This window comes from Capricornis sumatraensis, chromosome 16 (assembly GCF_032405125.1).
Source record: "Capricornis sumatraensis isolate serow.1 chromosome 16, serow.2, whole genome shotgun sequence".
Taxonomy (NCBI): Eukaryota; Metazoa; Chordata; class Mammalia; order Artiodactyla; family Bovidae; genus Capricornis; species Capricornis sumatraensis.
Window position 1 is genome coordinate 77,918,492 of NC_091084.1, and position 18,468 is coordinate 77,936,959.

General features: G+C 43.2%; 1 protein-coding gene across 2 annotated transcripts; it reads right to left on the bottom strand.

Moving 5' to 3' along the window:
- Positions 1-573: 573 nt before the first annotated feature.
- MTCH2 (mitochondrial carrier 2) lies at positions 574-17,831 on the bottom strand. Of its 2 annotated transcripts, XM_068988279.1 has the most exons (13): positions 17,678-17,831; positions 14,792-14,876; positions 14,532-14,638; positions 10,777-10,803; positions 10,520-10,582; positions 8,950-9,007; positions 8,647-8,698; positions 8,239-8,298; positions 6,960-7,053; positions 6,179-6,226; positions 5,476-5,543; positions 3,847-3,922; positions 574-2,050 (listed from the first exon to the last, which is right to left on the bottom strand). In XM_068988279.1, the coding sequence occupies exons 1-13, from the start codon at positions 17,762-17,764 to the stop codon at positions 1,964-1,966; spliced, it is 912 nt and encodes a 303-aa protein (XP_068844380.1). In that variant the 5' UTR covers positions 17,765-17,831; the 3' UTR covers positions 574-1,963. The 2 variants fall into 2 exon arrangements, with proteins under 2 accessions (XP_068844380.1, XP_068844381.1); XM_068988280.1 differs by lacking the exon at positions 10,777-10,803.
- Positions 17,832-18,468: the final 637 nt, after the last annotated feature.

The window sequence follows — 18,468 nt, forward strand, 5'->3', positions numbered from 1 at the left end:
GGGAATATTTCCTGGCAACTGAGCCCAGCCCCGCCAAGGCAAACCAGCTGTGCCAGTTTCACAAGTACAGCCTACAAGATAATCCTTATCTAGGTTTACACGATTTACATACGAGTCAGTTCATTATTTCTTTTGTGTGTATCTTAAGAGCACCTACCTACCTGCATTTACCAGCCCCGGAATAAACTTCTGAGTATGTTAATGGCTTATAAAATTTCATGGAGGACCAGAGATGTAGTCCTCTCGCCTGAAAGATCCCATGGACAGAGGAGCCTGGGGGGGCTACAGTCCATGGGGTCACAGAGAGCTGGACACAACCGAACAACTAGGCACAGGTGTAGCACCCTTATCGGATGGATAGCTTGGATGCAGTGAGCTGGATCAGCCAGTGTGCTGATTAATCCCAGGCCTCCGTGAAACTTTCCACAACTTTGCCCAACTTTCAAAGGCAAAACCGGAGCCTTGGCGCCCTCTGGTGGAAGACTGGTTCTCATAGTCAGACCAGCTCCCCAACTAGGCAGGCGTGTGTGAAGACAGAAGCCACAGGTCATAAACATGGCAGTTTCCTAGATCGTCTTTACTTGAAGATTTTTTGGGGGGGAAAAAAAAGTAGGTAATGCAAAACATTTTTATATTAAAACAAATGCAGATAATATTGAATAGAATATAAAATTTACATTGCTTTTTGAGACAAAGAGACATCAAAGACATTTCAAGGTAAGTTATGCTACTCACGAGCTTCAGGCTATATTCTTAAACTCGGGGTGTGGGGGTGAGGAGAGGAGACCCTGCGTGCTCAGTCTAACACTGTGGGTGCTGCTGCTTTGACGGGAAGTAGCGAATTCTTCTGAGAAACAGCAAATGAAGCGTTTACTCATTTGGCAACAACCCAGTGGATTATTTAAATAAGTAAAACCAAATGCTTTCTCATTTTAAGAGCATTATAACCTGCTTGGAAAAGGCCTGAGTAAAATAAGAGCTTTGTGTTTGAGTGACAATTTATTTCCTTCTAAAATGATTTTTTTCCCCTACTATGAATGTTAACATGCCTAACTGAGGGTATGACATGCAAGCTGGTCAATAGTCTAAGAATCTTATGGGTGTAAGTCTGCACCGTCAGACGTGAGATTACAAGTACACCTTCCAAGGGTGTCATGAGGAATGAAAAACTACTCACCTTCTGCAATGACAAAATGCAAACAAAATAAAAAACTGAAGAACAAAAGATTATATACAATTAGAACTGTATGATGATGTGATTTAGGGACTGGCAAGTAACGCTACAGTATTTGCTTTCCATACTTTACATGACAGTAAGAACTTCTTTGAGGGGCAAAAAGGAGACATTACACTTCCTTTCCAAATCCTGCTAATTCTCTGTAACTGTCCTTTTTTCTTGTTGTTGGCAACACAATTTCTTGCTTCGCAATAACAGCGTGCAGATTTTCTAGGGCAGGTTAGGTGTGTATTGTTCTTTCTGTGAGGTATGAGACAGGGTTAATTGAATGTGCTAAGAATAATATGGTGGGAGGCAGGTTCCAGTGGATGCCGCTGAGTTTTGTGGTCTACCAAAGAAAAGGTAATTTATAACTTTCCGTATCATTTGCCTTATTCATTTTCTTAAGTTTTACAGAATTACTTCTCTTTCTTCATGGGACTGTACTCTCTTCATTTTACAAAACATTGAGACTCAAACTGCGTGACAACTTGCCGGTACCTTTAGGTAAATGCAACTTCTTAAGTAAAATAACCTGGGGTAAAAATGTCCCATTTCAGGGGGAGGATCAGTGGTAAATCATGTGCTGGGAAAAAGAACAAAAAAGGCAGACACCAAACACCTCCATTTTCCCAAGATTAAATGATTATTTAAAAAAGCGCGCCACACTGTATAGAAATCAACATTCTCTCCCATAATTCTGTGCATCTGGGACTATAGAAATGTCACTGTCCCTGCCCCACATCTTCAAATTAACATTCTCAGGTCACAACAGTAAGTCTTCCCAAAGGGGACCTTCCGGAAAAACAAGCTATTTCCTCGGCTCATATTTCCCTGAAAGAAAAATAAAATAAATACAAATAAAGTCTAGTGTGAAAATGAGGTCAGCTAGTCCAAAGCAGCAAAGACATCCAACTGGACATATTTCTGGGAAACGAAACGACGAAATGACCCGCAACGTGTCATCTCTGACGCAAGCTGAGCCTCTGTGGAACTACCTACCATTTTGACACGTGGATAAAGGCAAGGATTTCTTATTTAGACAGATCTTCCTAGGCAGATTCTGGCTCTGCTGTTTGCTAGTTAGCTGGGCCATCAAGTGTGTCAATTCATATCAAGGGTCGTGAACAGTCCTAACACGCAGTAAGCGCCAGCTCCTATTTGTATTTTTTTTTCGGCTGCACACCTGATCCGGGTTGGAACTCGTGCCCCTTGCCGTGTAAGTGCGGAGTCAACCTCTGGACCACCGGGGAAGTCCCCATGTCAGCTTTTATGTTTTGAACGGAAGGTCAGCTCTCTAGGGAGTACTTATAAAATCTAATAATTAAAGTAGTCATGTTGTGAGTTTAACTGAGCAGACTCTAAGTTAGACAGCCTGCACGTAGATCCTGCTCTCCCAAATACAAGCTGTGTGGCCGTGGGCTACACAACTGGCATCATTTAACTGTTCAAAGTCCCAGCTTCTTCATATGTGAGGCGGAACAGTAAAGTATAGTCTCTCTCCTCACAAGGTTATTTTGAGGGTTGCATGAGCTGAAACATGGAGAACTCTTAGCATGATGCCTCGTATACAGTGAATGATCAGTTAACATTTGCTGTTGTCTTAAGCACTTAAAGGTTCAACCGTAAAGTGTCTGATACCCTAATAATTTTCTATTTGGTTTCTTTCTATAGCAGAGGGTTGAATGTTCATGTCCTAGGGCTGTCTGGCAACCATCCAAGTGTCCTGGCCTGGGTTCACAGAGGGGCTTGTCGGGTCCACTGAGCAAAAGCCCCCCAGCTTAGGCCTCTACATTCAGAGCTCAGGCTGGGAAGCCTAAGCCCCGGGAACAAAAGGCCTTTCTCATCGGTGTCACAGTGCTCTAACAGCGTGCAACAAAGAGCTTCCTCAAACACTTTCCTTCACAGTCCTCTACAAAGTGCTTCCCACTCAAAAACAGCTTTCAACTGATGGCCACTCTCAGTGACTCCATGTTAAATTTAGGGCACAGCCACTCATTATTTTGGTTCCTATTAAAGCTCTGCCTAGACTGATCAAGAATTTTTGGTTGGAGATGACCTACCCCATAGCAAAAGCAAAGAACACACTGGAATCTGGGCATCGTATCCACTAATGTGACTGCAGAATCGAGAGAGCAGCTCCGCTGACAGCAAGGCGGCAAATAATGTTGTAAACAAACAACTATTTCTCAGCTTCTCTAAATATATTAGAAAATAAATTTCAGAATATATCCTGACAAGTTACAAGAAGATGAGGTTGGAAAAAGTAATCTGAAATCCAGGGCATCATTTTAATAACCAGAATAACTGACTGCCCAGACCTTATTTGTAACTCGAATGCAACCACTCAAATGGGTTCCAGGTCACATCCAGGAATTCTTCCTCCTTCACCTCCTGATTCTTTCTAAGCAGCATATTTTACAGCTATGCCAGAGCGACATATGGGCCACTGAGAAGGATGCATTTAACTGGGGTAACTAAAGGATAACCTGTAAGAATTAACCTGGGATCCCAGAGACTTTTAAGAAAACAAGCAAAAAAACTCCCGAAAATATGAGGAGGGGAGGAGGAGGGAGGGAGGGAGGCAGAGAGAGGGAGGGAGGGCAAGAGAGAGAATGAGAGAGAAGTACCTCTTTCTGTAGCATGCACCAGCAATCTATCCAAGAAGAATACACTGGGGCGTAGGGAGGGCATCCACCAGCAAGCCTGAAATAGAAAAAGGGATTAGTTACCGAAGTCAATATTTATAAAACATTCTCTCAAGAGCTCAATAGATCTTGGTCGAAATATTCTGCCTGGAAGGTTCCCTGAGCAGCAATTTTAGCAGTTCTGTAGAGACAGATTCTGTTGGTACAGGGGGAAGACTGAGCACCCAAAACAGATCCCACTTTCTTGCGTTTAGGTTTTGATTCAACACATAAAGAGAAACTTTAGTTATGTAGTTTCCAAAACATCTAGGCTTTGATTAGTGGACAAATGAAATTCTCTGTGAAGCTCGCTCAGTCGTGTCCGACTCTTTGCAACCTCATGGACTGTAGCCTACCATGCTCCTCCGTCCGTGGGATTCTCCAGGCAAGAATATTGGAGTGGGTCACCATTTCCTTCTCCAGGAGATCTTCCCAACCTAGGGATCGAACCCGGGTCTCCCCATTATAGGCAGATGCTTTACCATGTGAGCCACCAGGGAAGCTCTAATTACTAGAGCTAATTACTAATTACTAGAACATAGTAATTATATGATTAAAGAGCTGAGAAAGGGAATTTAAAACTATGTGGTGTTCAAAAGACTCCAAACATGACAATGGATAGTGATCTGAAACTGCGGTGACTACATGCTCTTACTCAGGCGTAACTCCTACCCTTGTCTTCTCTGAAAGTGAAAGTTAGGGACTTAGTTGTGCCTGGCTCTTTGTGACCCCATGGACTACAGTCCACCAGGCTCCTCTGTCCATGGAATTCTCCAGATAAGAATACTGGAGTGGGTTCCATTTCCTTCTCTAGGGGATCTTCTCGACCCAGGGATCAAACCCAGGTCTCCGGCATTGTGGGCAGACTCTTTATCGACTGAGCCACAGGGAAGCCACTTCTCTAAAAAAACTGCAAATGACAAGAACACACTTCTCTCATCCTTCACGCCTGCTCTGGGCTACAACGTGGCAGCCGATCCGCAAATCACAGAACAAACAGAACATGGTAACTGTGCTTCTGTCCAATCTGGTAGTCACCTGGCGTGTGGAAATCAGCGGTGTCCATCCCCACCCCCAGCCCTCCTTCCCAGTCAATACATGAAAGGTCGAGAAACTTTCCATTTTCAACCAAATTTTCTGCTTTTCTTACTTTAAAACACTTTTTCCATGAAGCCCTGATGAAAAACAGGTACAGGCTGTCATTCAATCCCTAACATACCTTTCGTAACGTTCATAAGAGAGGATAGGATTAATATAAGGAAAGGATGCGAGAGTAATCTGATCATTATTCCACTATTTTCAGAAAAGAACCTAGACTACTGGCAAGTGCAAACTATTTATAAGTACTTGAAAAATATTATTTGTGCCCTTCTCTAGTTCAAAACAGGATATGAAGAGACTGCTTATAATATAAATTGATGGCACTGCTGGTGTATGGGGCAGACAGAAAAGAATTAGGAATCTATCCATAGCATCACCTATACTTATCCTTGCCAAATTTCTACCAGGACTGCTCTGCCTGTCAGGCATACAGGCAGCCAATTACTAGGATAAGAAACGCAAGGCACTTACCCACAGTTGTTGACAGCCATAAGATTAGAGACAAGCACAAAGGGATAGGTCAACATGCTGGCAAAAAACTGTCAAGAGGGAAAAACAGCTCAGTTATCGACTCACGCCTGGCCTCTCTTGTGTTTCTCCTTCCTCACGCTTAGTCCTAGTGCCGCTGCGGTCAAATGCGCCAACACTGCTTTTGCTTTCTCTGTATCCCAGGTTAAGACTAAATTACGCATTTTGGAGTCTGGAGATGTTTCTCCTCTTACCATGCAACCTTTTCACCAAAGGTCAGAAGACTTCTCTTATTCTGTGACTGAGCCTCATTCAAATACAACTGAACTTCAACATTTAAAACTAAGTACAATAAGCATTTCAAAACAGCCCTGAAGAAAACAAGAAAACATAAACATCTTTCCAAAGACAATGGAAGCTACTTCAAAAGTCAACCACTGGAAGGCTCCACATGAGCGAAGAGACTGAAGTGCTCAGTGTACGTTCAGCAGGACACAGAAGGAAGAGGGGCAGGTCTGCGTTGAGAAATGCCCGCTGACCCCACTGGAAGCTGACCAGCGCCAAACCATGTGGGTTTGTTATTTCTGCTCCTGTGATGCAGGGACACTGGGTTGTTCATACCTCTGACCAAAGAACAGTAATGACACATTCTGAATTTCAAAGAAAACAAAACTACTACTCAAAGGTTAAGAGGTTAAAAACTTACTCCTGTGACAGCTTGGGAATAACTCTTCATTTCATTCATGGTGGAAACCTGTAATAGGAAAAAAGCCTTTATTAGAAAGAGTGAGAAAATTAAGCTGATATTAATAGCTAATTGTCCTCCCCATATCAAAACAGTCTATTTCAGAATTCAAGTTCTTTGACAACCTGAAAATTAATTTACAGGATGAAAACATAAAAGACTGGCTAGAAGTGGTCAAAATGATCACCTTGACTCAACATTAACAGGCAAGTTCATGTAAGACTAGGATGGCTTCTAGGAACTAATACAATGGCCTCAGGATTTCAAAAGCACCAGGAAGTGAGATTGGGAATCTTTTCCCATGTCCTAGAAATACATCTCCCGGAAACCACGTTGATGGTACTCTTAGGGCCAAGTCACTCCTTCTGTATACCCCCAGCTGTGTCCCAGACACTGTGGGGAAGATCAGGCTCTATACTCCAGTAACCAAGTGCAATGTAAGAGTCGCCTTAGCACTTCCAATTAGATGAAACCCCTGAATATACGATAGAATTCTTCTAACATTAGGCATCAATAAAGAAGCAATCTCCTTGCAGAAGCTTAGGCTCACCCTGCCAGACCCTTTCCAGGTGCCTCTCTCTGAGGTAAGCAGTGTAGATCATTCCACTAGCCTCTGAAAATCTGACCATTAATATTTAGCTATATAATGGTGAGTCTCATATCACCAACTGCCATCTTAGCTAGCTGCCAGGCGGGGACTGAGAAGTCAGTGCCAGCGCATCTCATCAGGAGCCCAACCTACCCCACTGTCCAGTGCATAGGTATTGACGAGGTAGGCCAGCGAGTTACAGAGCCACAAGGAAATGATGTCGCCGAGGAGGCGAGGAATAAGACCCCTGCATGAAGAAGCAACGAAAACAAGCACCAAGAGGGCTGATCAGTTGAAAGATAATCCACTCATTTATATTCATTTATATAAATCATACAATAATTTATTTATCCTTCAATTAAAAAATAAATAGATTTTAAAACATTCTAGAGAACCGAAAGGAACCGAATGCCAGAACGTAACCAGTTCATTCTAATTAATACAACTGTTCTTGGAGCTAATCTCTAATGACCTGTATTCTCATTTTTAAAACGAGAATTTTAAAGGCTACATCCCTCTAAGCTATGGCCAATGGCTCAACTTTTACTATTAATAACTATAATCAGGGAGGCAAATAATTTGCCTACTTCAGAGAAGAGACTTAAATATAAATATGATTACTGCTAGACTACTTGATATCCAAACTTGGCCATGCAAAAGATGAGAAAAATGACAAATGAAAATGGCCCAAACATGGACACAGGTGAGAGGCATCAGAAAACACATTTCCAGGGCCTAGGTAAGCTAGGCGAGGCAGTGTGGAGCAACGGGACAAAGGTTACCTCTCAGACTGAAGACCAAGGATTAAATGCCACTTCTACCACTTATCAGCAAATCAACTTCCCAGAGCATCAGTTTTGTTTTTTTTAATCTCTAAAATGAGAATAATAATAGCTATCTTGTCTATTTCCCAGAATAGTTATGATACGCAAAAAAATCAATGATGTAGAAACACTGAAAATTAAAAAGGACCATTTAGTTAAGAATGCAGCTTTTGTCATTAACAGAACTAAGGTAGTAATTTACTTTAGCCTAAGTTCCTCTCAAGTAAATTCAAGGGAATGAACACGGTGCACAAACACACTCTGAGGATAAGAAAGACGCCTATTAGACAGCTTTCCATTTTTCCAAAATGAACTTTCCTCATTTTATCAACTGTATAGCAACTGAGAACTTACTATGAGGGTAGAAACTTGGGATGAATTTATTAATTAAAAAAACCCTCTCCTTTCAACCATTTCAGATGTGCAGAGCAAAAGTTTGGGATCTCTTGCAAGAACATTTAAGTCAGAGGGGCCAAAACACAGTTTAACATGAAATAAACCCAGAGAGTACATTTTCCCTGAGGCTGAAACAAGGAGTCATGTCCTCATTCTCATTAAAGCTTCCTACTCCCACAAAAATCATACCCACAAATCAGTAATTTACTCACGCAAAAAATCCTAGGATGCCCTCTTCCCGATAGATTGTTGCTATGGAGTCACAAAGTCCACTGGGTTTAGAAGGAGGAAAGATAAAGTACATTCAGATTACAAGGTTCAACTGCCACTTTGGACAAGGTCACACCCCCAGCCCCCTCCGCTTTCTACCCTCCTCATTCCGCAAAGACAGATGAATTCAGAAACAGAAGGGGAGATACTGCTACCTAAGGGTGTAGTCACATGGAGTTAGGGTGAATTCTAGCTTCGGGGGTGTGTGTGTGTGGGGGGTGTGTGTGGGGGTGTGTAGGTCAAATGATATAAGATATATGAATTTGCTTTGCAAGCTCTAAGGCATCACAGACATGTAAAGTATTTGGCATTAACAGATCTCCGTAACACTTGAAAACAGAAACACTTACCAGTACTTGGATTCTCTGCCAATGAATTGTACCATAGATCTCAGAGTGATCACTAAAGAATACAGAGGAAAGATTTTTAACCTACATCCAGATAAATTTTAATAGCCCTGAAAAAAAAAGGTTTGCCCACCTACAGACACTTTTGGTATCTGGGTAAACTGGATAAAAACGAAAACAAGCAAACCAAAAACACACAGGCAAGGCACTTTAGTGAACTCTCGTGTCCACCTATGGACGTAGACAGGAGAGGTCACGATAGAGAGAGATAAACAGCCGAATCTCAGCTGCCCGCTGCGCACCTACCGTGGAAGGGGTGCGTGATGAGGGTAGCAGCAGAACGGGCCATCATCTCCCGAGTCGTCTAGAAACAATCAACACACACACTTGTGAAATCTGAAAAAACGACACTGACATTCCTGTAAGAAGTCACGTGGGTGGGCACTGAAGGGTAAGAAAGTGGTGGCACAGCACTCCTGCCCTTCCTGGAGGCCCTTCCTGGAGTCAGGATGAGCAGCCCCAATAGGGTGCTTATGACACAACCTCGTTCTAGCCCAGCTTCCACTCAGGGGTTTCAATGTCACGTCTCACAACGACCCTGTAAAGCAGATTTCTACTATCATCTCAAAGAAAAACAAAAGCAAAGAAACAGGTAAAGGGACTTCCCTGGCGGTCTGTGCTGGAAATGCAGGAGGTGTGGTAACCTGGCTGGAATAAAACTCGGAGCACTGTGTTTAGATTATTAAGCGGCTCTCTCATTGCGAGTGATTTCAGAGACTCTGATGTCTACATTAGGCAAATGTCAGGCTCTGTTTAATCAACACCAACATCTTGAGGACAGCAGAACAACTTTGGTTCGGGTTTTCCGACCAAAACCCTGTAACCAACTACGCAGTATCCTGGAGCTCCTGTATTTATCCCAGCTTATCTTTCTTACCCAGGATTCTGTAAAGAGGTTAGTGAGAAAATTCAACCACATACTTGGAGGTAGGCTGTAAATACAGAAGGTCTGCCATTCATGTTTGCACTCAGTTAAGAGGTCCCTCACCTCTATTCTAATGGTAGCTCTAAAGAGCTGCCGGATGAACTCAATGCAGTTAAGAAAATACCAAACACATATTAATACGTGTATCTCTCTGCTCCTTGCTCAGTCACTACTCAGTTGTGTCCGACTCTTTGTGACCCCACGGACTGTAGCCCAGCAGGCTCCTCTGTCCATGGGATTTCCTAGGCAAGAATACTGGAGTGGGTTGCCATTTCCTTTTCCAGGGGATCTTTCCGACCCAGGGATCGAACCCAAATCTCTTGAGGCTCCTGCACTGGCAGGTGGATTCTCTACCACTGTGCCATCCAGAAAGCCACAGTATGTTTTTGAAGGCAGCTTTTACTGAAAATCATGACCTTACTATCGACAATCAAATAATGTCAAGACTAAGAAATAAAAAAGAGTATTATTAAGTTAGGCATGCAACCAACTCCAATGGCAGAAGATAGGGGTGGGAAATGAATCATGAGGGCATTTCAAAGTCAGAATGATGTTGTAAAAGCATTTCTAGATATATAGTGTCCATCACATGCAGGGCCTTGGCTACTATATGTTAACACTTTTGGGCCAGAGATTTTCAACTCTATTATAAGAAGTTTCAATAGAAACCTCTTCAATATTAAAGATGAAATGAGTGGGCAAAATATGTTTCCTGGAAATGCAGCAATTCCAGACAGCAAGCAATGCGTTTTTCTTTCTGTTCTGCATGCACTAAAGCCCATATTAAATCGAAGGTTTAATTTCCCTTGGAACACTGAACATACGGGCCTGATGGTCCTGATTCCATAACTGCCACTCTGCTCTGATTCAGAGAGATCATAATCATCTCACCTCCTTGATAACCCGGTCAAAGGAAGATGAAACTTCTTTCTGTACATTTCCAGATCCTGACTCCTGGAAATCAAAACGAAAGATTGCTATCGTGATGGTTTTCAACAGAACTGGTCACACTGGTGGCCACCCTGTATAAAAACATTCTCCATGATAAAAGGAAAGCTGACTGCTCGTCCCTTTTCCTAAAGAGGACAACAAACAGCAGCGGCTTGCGGGGAAAACGGGCTCAAGCATACACACCGGCTTCAACATACCTCAGCCTTGTCGCACTCCTGGTAATGCTACAAAGGAAGAGAAAAGAAAAGAATGATTAGGTCTATCGTAGTGTCGCTGAGACAGGACATAAAAGGAAAACCCTATTCATCGGCAGAAATTAAAATGGTTGATTTTGGGGGGATGGGGCTGTAAATTTCCCATTCACTTCTCTTTCTAATTAACATTTGGAAATATTAACATTAACAAGCGTCTTTCAGATGATCCTGTTGCTAAGTTTAACATACTGATCGGGTAACTCACAAAACTCACATCTAAAGGAAGAAAAAGGAGGGGCTTCCCAGGTAGTCCAGTGGTTAAGACTCCACGCTCCCAGCACAGGGCCCAGGTTCTGATCAGGGAACTAGCTCCTCCCACTCCAACTAAGAGCTCGCAGGCTGCAATTAAAAGATCTCACATGCTGCAACGAAGACTAGGTGCAGCCAAATAAATTACATAAGTATTTTAAGAGAAGAAAAAGGAAAACAAAACAAAACTCCAAGAGCATGATTTACTAAACACACACTAATAAAATAAACTCGTTAAAACAGTGCTTCCCAAGTGGCGCTAGTAGTAAAGAGCCTGCCCATCAATTCAGGAGACGCAGGTTTGATCCCTGAGTCAGAAGATCCATGGGAGGAGGGCACGGCAACCCACTCCCAGTATTCTGACCTGGAGAATCCCAGGGACAGAGGTGTCTGACAGGCAAAGAATCAGACACAAGTGAAACAATTTAGCACACACTCAGAGTACTACGGCTACAGAAAAAGCCTCAGGACTTTTTCATGGAAAAACTCAGGCCCAAACCAAATTAGGGCAAGATGCTTTCCTTCCTGTACAAAGAACAGAGAACTGGTACCAAGTCAGAATAGCTAAACCTGCCTCACTTTTCCTTTTGAATTTGACTGTTTCTGAGCCAAACAAGAGAGAAGATGCTTTCTTAATTCTGGCAAAGATACATGAAACTGCCAGAGCTTAGGCTGCACTGGAAGAGGAAATATTACTTGTGGGATATTTCAGAAACAGAAGATGGGCTAGGCGAAATATAAGAACACACAACTGACTTCCTAGACAAAACGAGGTTTAAAATAGACTCCTGTCTTTTGCAAAAAGAACTGCATTTCTTAAAAAGAAAATCAGAGGGAAGAGGACAAACATCACAAAATGAAATGATGGTTTGGGGCCAAATTCCAGATCCTTGGCCAGAAATTAATTCTAAGTTTGAGACATCTTTAAAAATTCTCACTCATTTCTAGACTTTGCATTTCACTGTTAATAAAATTTTCAACTGTTTCTTCTACATTATCCTGAACAGATTTCAATTTAATTCTTGTTCAGATATACAGAACTCTAACAAACTCTAAAACAGTCTCGTCAATCCTAAATTGGGCTTTCTTCTTGACTGTGTAAACTGCTTTTGATTCTAAGTGTAGTACCAAGACCCTGTTCTATTTCACTTGGCTACGTGTGAACACATATTCCAGATACCTGCCTACCTCGAGTTTGTCTTACTTTTCCTTTATATAAAAGAACTTGAGTAATTCAAGAGTAATTACAAGAGTAATGTCACTCTTGCTCTAAGCCTACACATTAACCTCCTTGAACTAGATGGCAACCGGTTTCCCACATGAAAACTTCCCTGGAGATCCAGTGGCGAAGGCTCTGGCTTCCAGTGCAAGAGGCACGCGTTTTTCCTGGTTGGAGAACTAAGATTCCACACAGTGTCTGCAGCACAGATTGAAAAAAAATCTAAACCTCACTTGGGTAACAGCAACACTTTCACTGCATCAGATAACAGTGTGGCTGGAAAAGAGAGTAGTAATCCACGCCCAAAAATATCAGTCCATTAACACTCCATCACTCTGACCCACGTCAAAGTCGCTCAGCTGTGTCCAGCTCTTTGCGACCCCATGGACTATGCAGTGCGTGGAATTCTCCAGGCCAGAATACTGGAATACCGTTTTGGGTGACCCTGACCCAAGGGCCACCCAAAACAGTGGCTCATCAGTCCACAGGCATGATGACAAGAGTAAGTATAATGAATAACAAAACAGCTTCCACAAGAAGAACTGACTGGAAAACCTCTCCAAATCGACTCAACAAAGTCTGAAGAGAATTTAAAATCTAAGCTAATCAGATCATGAAACCGTTCAACAGAATCATGATTTGCTCATCAAATGATAACATATTTTTATCCGGTAGAACTGGGGCACTGTTAAAGCTACTTTAAAAAGTGCATGGAGGACTGTACCAAGTACTGCCTGAAATAAATGGTTTGCAAACATTTGGAATTTAACACATTTGATATATAGGTTGAAAATACTACATAGATTTGGTTAGCAAATACTGCTACACTTTTAAGAACTAGAGCACAGAAGGTAATATATCTTTGGTGCCAGTGGGAGACAGAATAATGAACAAGAAAATCCATTAATTAATTTTATATTCTCAACCCTAGACATACTGAACAACCTTCCCACAAACTGTTCTAAATGGTACAGAATTTTTATGTATAACACCTCCACAAATACACCAAGAGGCAATTCTGCTGACCCACAGTGTATCTGGCGCAACTGGGAGACAAGTACCGTCTAAGTATCTAAAGTTAAAAGAACACAGCAAAGCAGAAGGATAACCACGAAAGATAGTAACTGTGATGTTTTTAAAAACACTTTACGAAACAACTCAAACACAGAATAATTAAGGAAACGATTCATTACCTATGTGTCGCCTACTAAGCTTAAACAGATGTTAACATTTTGACCTTTCTGCTTAAAATTTCTTGCCTTTGTAAAATAAACTGCCACAGATACAGCTAAAGTTCCACCCTTCATTTCCTTCCCTCTTCTCAAAAGTAACCATTAACGTTATAGTCAATGCACACACTTGGGTGAGGTTTTCTTAAAAAGCAAACATTCAAATTTACGCAGTATAACACAAAAACAGAGAGTGTACAAAAGACAAATGCACAGTGGAACAAATAATTAAATGGCAAATATCCACAAGGCCGTGATCCAGGTCAGGGAAAATCATTTCCATTACCCTAGTATCCCATGCCTGGTCTCCCTGCCTCTTCCTGTAAATAAACACTATCCCGACTTTAACGTTTATCTTGTTAAGTTAAAAAAAAAAAAAGTGTGCCACAGAAAATATTTTACTAGGAGTGACACTAGGAATAAAAGGCAAATAAGACCAGAAATGTATGTTTTAACCAGCTTCCTTCGTCTTTCGAAGAAATAAGATGAGTTATGCACGAACGCTTAGTCTTTAAGTCAAGTTCGACTACAACTCTGTGGACTGCAGCCCGCCAGGCTTCTCTGTCAGTGGGATTTTCCAGGCAAGAATGCTGGAGTAGGTGGCCATTTCCTTCTCCAGAGGCTCTTCCCAACCGAGGGATTGAACGTGAGGCTCCTATCCCATCTCCCCCACTGCAGGCATATTCTTTACTAATGAAGGAAGCCCCAAGTAAGCTATTCAGGAGCTCAAATAAGTGCACTTAATTTATGCTCAGAACACCTGGTCCAGAGGAAGCTTGTGTAGATCAAAATCAATTATTTCATTTTAGACAAATTCTCCTTGCTTCCCAGGAAAGAATTAACAATGAGTATTTCAAGTACATGTTTTTCAAGAGGAAGAAAAGCCATGGATATAAATATATCTTTGCAATTGCTCTTAATCAGTAGGACAAACTGTCATTAAAAGCTAATTTAAATCTATGGGAAGATGGATTTTCTTATCTGTACAGGTATTTTCTTACCTGTAAAACTTTACCATGGACCACAGTTCCAAGGACGCCTGAACACAGTCTTGGCGTTAAGCCTGTGAACAATCCACGCTTCCCATCAATGCTCGCAATGTGCTGAGCTAAGAACACAAATCAGAGATTTACATTCTAGCTGAAAGGAATGGTCAAACAGAAATTTCAAGAGAACATGCTTTCTATATATTTTTTTCAGTGACTCCTGCTATCACACTTGCCAATGTCATCCAATTCTAAATAAACCAAAAGACACTCACCATAACAAAAGAGACCAGGAAGTTGACAGACTTGCCGCCCAAAAATATTTCGTCCCACTGTTGGAGCAAGAGGCTCATATCCCACCTTTGAAAATAAGAAGATATATCAATACTAGGCAACATTCCCAGGAATGCTTGGGTTGCAAGGTCTTGAATAAAGAACAAATTTAGGGTTATAATTTTTAACACAAGTTAAAATGCAGTGTATGTTTTCCAAGACAGTAATGAAGTTATCACCCCGTCCTTTTTTTTTTTGGTCTTGTTTTGTTTTAAATTTTGGCACTTGATTAAGACTGGTTTCAATAAACTCCAAGTTTTCTTTCGGTTCACATTCTACAAAAAACAAAAACAAAAACAAAAACATGTAGCTGAGATAGACTAGTATTAAACTGAAAAGAGAATAAGGGAATTTTTGTGTTAGGAAAGCTACAGTTCACTGAGGATGCTCAAAAGTGTTTTCTAAAGAAAATCTAGCATTATTATTATTTTTTTTAATATTTGGACAAAGTGAGATGACTAAGTCAGTGTCAACTTCATATTTGGCTAGAAAGACAAACCACTCACCGGCAAACACAGATACAGCTTGATAATTCATTTGGGAAACAATTATAAGTTAAGTCTGTATTAAAGGAGCAGACAGTCATGAAAAATCTAATGAAGGCCATTTTAGAGTTAATTTCATCATGTTCTCTCTACAATATATTCAGAGTCTTTAGTGCCAAAGAGATCCTTGAGTGAATGAATGCTGCTGGACATGGTCTTGACTCTCTATTGCTGTGGTTCTCAACCTATTCAACTGAAGAACTCCGGAAAAGCTCACAGCACAACTATTTTTAAAACTGAGTATTTGGGAATTTCACCAAAACCCTTGAGACACTTGGCAACACAAGGATGTTGTGCAATCAGGATTAAGGAGTTTCTGAGGCAACAGTTCTGACTGTCACTAGAAAATCTTGCCTCCTGGATAATGACTGGGTAATGGGCTTATACCAGATTTATGGCAAAATGCTTTCATCTCGGATATTATCTAGCTAAAAATGTGCCAATTCTGTTTTAGATGTCAGAGTACATTTCAAAGATTTGTTCTTTTTGTATTTTTTGGCCACGTTATGCAGCTTGTGGGGACCTTAGTTCCCTGATCAGGGGCTGAACCTTGGCCCTTGGCAGTGAAAGCATGGACCTCCAGAGAATTCCCTTTGTTCTTAATTAAAAAAATATTTATTTACTTGGCTGTGCCAGGTCTTGGAGAAGGCAATGGCAACCCACTCCAGTACTCTTGCCTGGAAAATCCCATGGACGGAGGAGCCTGGTGGGCTGCGGTCTCTGGGGTCGCACAGAGTTGGGCACGACTTAAGCGACTTAGCAGCAGCAGCAGCCGCCAGGTCTTAGCAGTAGCAATCTTTGTTGTGGCATGCAGGATCTAGCTCCCTGATCAAGGATCCCCCTGGGTCTCCAAGACTTAGCCACTGGACCACCAGGGAAGTCCCCCCACTGTTCTTAATTTAAGTAACTCATTTTACAATAGTTTTTTATTTATAGGTTCTGAATCCACATGGGTCAACTCAGCAACATGTTGTATGAATGAGTATCATAAACTCAAAAGTAAGAAATGGGGCCTTCCCTAGTGTCATGCCTACTTTTGACAGAAAGGTGGATGGCGGGGACAGGGCTTCTATCCTTGGTACCATGCATGATGTAATGACCTCAACACTCAACAAAAGTTTCAAAAATTAAAGACCTGTCCAGGGAAATCTAGAAAGGCAATTGAAAACACTGTCGTCAGTTAAAACCTGGCATGCTGCTAAGTCACTTCAGTAGTGTCTGACTCTGTGCAACCCCACAGACGGCAGCCCACCAGGCTCCCCCGTCCCTGGGATTCTCCAGGCAAGAACACTGGAGTGGGTTGCCATTTCCTTCTCCAATGCATGAAAGTGAAAAGGGAAAGTGAAGTCGCTCAGTCATGTCCAACCCTCAGCGACCCCATGGACTGCAGCCTTCCAGGCTCCTCCATTCATGAGATTTTCCAGGTAAGAGTACTGGAGTGGGGTGCCATTGCTTTCTACAAAACCTGGCATACCTGCCTGTGAATAGAAAATACCCCTTAAGAATTATTTCACAGAAGACTAGAAACTAATACATATACTTAAAACTCTCTAACAAAACTTCGGGCTGAGCTGATGTCCAGCTCTGACAGGTGGGATTTTCACTGTCATGAGCCACATGCGCTGCTGTTGGAGAGCGCTCAGTGCGTCCTTCTGGAATTTGACTCAGCAACCACTTGATTATCACTTCTGAATGAGCTCCCTGTGTTTCTCTGGGTATCTGGTGCTAAAATCTCGGAACAGAAAAGCAGCAATAACAGCAGCCAAAAGAAAAAAAAAGGAAGAAGAAGAAGAAAAAGAGGAAACAAAAGCTAATAAAACGTGAGCTCCCCTTAAATCTCAAATTTGTCTTTAACAGATTTCACATCTTGCGTTTGGGGCCGGGGACAAGAGAAGAACGCTCATTTCAGAGGAGCGGAGAGGGGAAAGGTTGGGAAGTCCTTGGCGGCGCCCGGCCAGGATCGACCTCGTGGAAGAGAAAACAAAGTTCAGGGGAGCCACCGGGCAGAGCAGGGCGAGGCAGGGCGGCAGTTGGGCTACCGGGAAAGGAGCGGGCCTCACGGCTCGGCTGGAAGGCGAGACCTCGGGAAGGCCCACGGGCAGTGGGAGCTCCGCGGACGACGGGAGTCGTCCCTGCGAGGAAGGAAGGGGCGAGCAGCAAAGACGGAGCAGCAGCATCCCAGGAGACTGAAGGCCCGGAAGGCTGGAGCCGGTCCTCGGGCGCCCTGGGCAGCGGCCACCGAACAGGGTGCCGAATGGGGGAGGGAATGGCGACGACTCATACCTGGATGAGCACCTTCACGTACATGAGCGGCTGGGACAGGATGGTGAGACCGGAGCCCAGGAGCACCTGACTGGCCGCGTCCGCCATGATGGCACCCGCGGACGGACAGACAGACCGAGCCACCAAGCGACCGAGCCGGTCCCGGGTCACGTGCCAGGGCCGCCGGCTTCACTGGCCCGCCCGCGGCGCGCGCGCACGCACGCTCCGGGGCGCGCCTCCCCGCTCAGTCCCCGCCCACCGCCCCGCCCTCAGAAACGGCAGGCGCTCGCGAGCCGGCGCAGACGTCGGGGCGGGGCTTACGGGCCCGGGCGCACGCGTTTAGTGCTGGGATTCCCCAGCCCTCCGCTAGAACAGGCCATTTCTCCTGCGCTTGCGCAGGCAGAGAGCTTCCGGGTGGGGAAGAATGGGCGTGGCAATGGGGCCTGACCCTGTCCGCCAGGGCAAGGTCAGAGGAATAAAAGGAATTGTAACAGGATTCCTCGATGTTCTTGCCTCTGCACTTGAGCTTTTGGGATCAGCAATGTAAGGTCCAAAGGATATTCAGCGTCAGAATCATAATCTCAGTTCAGTTCAGTCGCTCAGTCGTGTCCAACTCTTTGCGACCCCATGGACTGCAGCACGTCAGGCCTCCCTGTCCATCACCAACTCCCGGAGTTTACTCAAACTCTTGTCCAGCGCGTCGGTGATGCCATCCAACCATCTCATCCTCTGTCGTCTCCTTCTCCTCCTGCCTTCAATCTTTCCCAGCATCAGGGTTTTTTCCAAAGAGTCAGTTCTTCGCATTAGGTGGC

What these genes read in the sequence shown, in the direction of transcription:
- MTCH2 (XM_068988279.1), bottom strand. Translation starts at nt 17,764, where the DNA reads ATGGCGGACGCGGCCAGTCAGGTGCTCCTGGGCTCCGGTCTCACCATC. An exon ending in AGGAGTGCGACAAGGCTGAG is followed by an intron (nt 10,583 to 10,776) that starts GTATGTTGAAGC and finishes TTTGATTTCCAG; the next exon opens with GAGTCAGGATCTGGAAATGT. An exon ending in TTGACCGGGTTATCAAGGAG is followed by an intron (nt 9,008 to 10,519) that starts GTGAGATGATTA and finishes GATTGTTTCTAG; the next exon opens with ACGACTCGGGAGATGATGGC.